Source organism: Manacus vitellinus, unplaced genomic scaffold (assembly GCF_001715985.3).
Source record: "Manacus vitellinus isolate BGI_N305 unplaced genomic scaffold, ASM171598v3 scaffold_32_pilon, whole genome shotgun sequence".
Taxonomy (NCBI): domain Eukaryota; kingdom Metazoa; phylum Chordata; class Aves; order Passeriformes; family Pipridae; genus Manacus; species Manacus vitellinus.
The window spans coordinates 7,128,519-7,129,889 of record NW_021940460.1 but is presented as its reverse complement, the minus strand read 5'-3'; the positions used below and the strand labels follow the sequence as shown (position 1 = coordinate 7,129,889).

The window sequence follows — 1,371 nt, the reverse complement described above, 5'->3', positions numbered from 1 at the left end:
GCCACCAGCCACCCAGGAGCTGTGTGATGGCAATCCCATGGGATGCACCGCAGTGTCAAGCCGAGTCCTGGCACTCAGAGACACGGCTCAGGACAGGGTTTGACCATCCACCCCCCAGAGCCCCCTGGTCGCCCCGCTCAGCAGGGAGCTGGCACACCCCATGTGCGGCTGCTGCAGAGATTAGCTGGTGACACTTAAAATGTGCTGTGACGCCTGGGGAGTGACTTGCAGAAGGACAGAGCCCCGTGGGAGCAGTAATGGGCCTCTGTACCAGCTCACTCACTGACTGCATGTGATGAGAGGGCCCAGGCCAGGCAGGCAGAGCACGTACCTCTCCCACCTTTGGGGTTTGCCATAACTGGGGCGCATCTCTGCGCTTCCTCCTGCTTTTTTGGCTGATGGGAAGCCTGGGAGGACACGCATCCTTTTCCCTGCAATGGGCTGCAGATTGGGGCTGGCATGGAGTGATGGTCCTGGTGAGTTTTCTGGCAGCAGGGCCTCACAGTGGGCTGAAATGTGCTCCTCTTATTTGTCTGACCCTCAGGTCAAGGACGAGGACAAATCTTTAGCTGTGAAAAGACCCGTGAAGGAGGACGGGCCTGTAAGTGTTGCAGGGCATGGGCAGGGTGGAGCTGTGTTGGGGATGGGGCTCACCCTTGGTGGGAACAGACCCCATGCCAGGGCTTGGGGACACCATGGAGGGTCATGGGTTCAGTGGTGCCCTGAGCACTGAGTTTTACCCCTATGCTGGCAGCCGGAGGGTTGATGGGTCCCTGTGTGTGGGGAAGGTAGGTCACCACTGCTGCCTGCTCTGGGGTCTGGTGGGGAGCTGTAGGTTGGCTGGGGAAGGGGACTGGAAGCTGTGTCCCCCAGCGCTGGGGTCTGGCCAGGAGCTGTGCTCCGTGGCAGGGCACAGAGCCTTGGGCACCACCATGTCCCAAGCAGAGGGTCCGTGGCTGGACCTCCGCTCACACCGGTGTCATTGTGGCTGCAGTCAGAGAGCCCGAAGGATGTGGCATCTGCACCCCCGAAACCTGAGCCCCCAAAACCTGAACCCCCGAAATCTGAAACCCCAAAACCTCAGCCTGCGAAGAGCCCTGAGCCACCTGCTGGAAAAGGGAAGAGCCCAGAGCCGGTGCTGAACGGGGCGGCCGTGAACGGGCTGGAGGGCCCGGCTGCCGAGGCGCAGGAGGACGAGGGCCAGGGCCTGTCCCACCGCAGGGTGGTCCGGGTAGTGCGCAAGGTGGTCCGCAAAGTCCTACCAGGGGAGGACACTGGCAGTGCCAAGGAGCCAGGGCAAGATGCCAAGTCTCCCGAGCCAGTGCCACCCCCCAGGAAGGAGGAGACAGGCCGTGCGGGCGTCCCGGCTCC

The 1,371-nt window shown here is 62.6% G+C and overlaps 1 protein-coding gene across 1 annotated transcript in view; it reads left to right on the top strand.

Moving 5' to 3' along the window:
- Window positions 1-1,371, top strand: part of MYO18A (myosin XVIIIA) — a 35,668-nt gene that overhangs the window by 6,920 nt on the left and 27,377 nt on the right. The window contains exons 2-3 of the mRNA XM_029961286.1: window positions 755-788; window positions 995-1,321. Coding sequence (XP_029817146.1) covers window positions 755-788; window positions 995-1,321 — 361 coding nt within the window. The remainder of the gene's footprint in view (window positions 1-754; window positions 789-994; window positions 1,322-1,371) is intronic.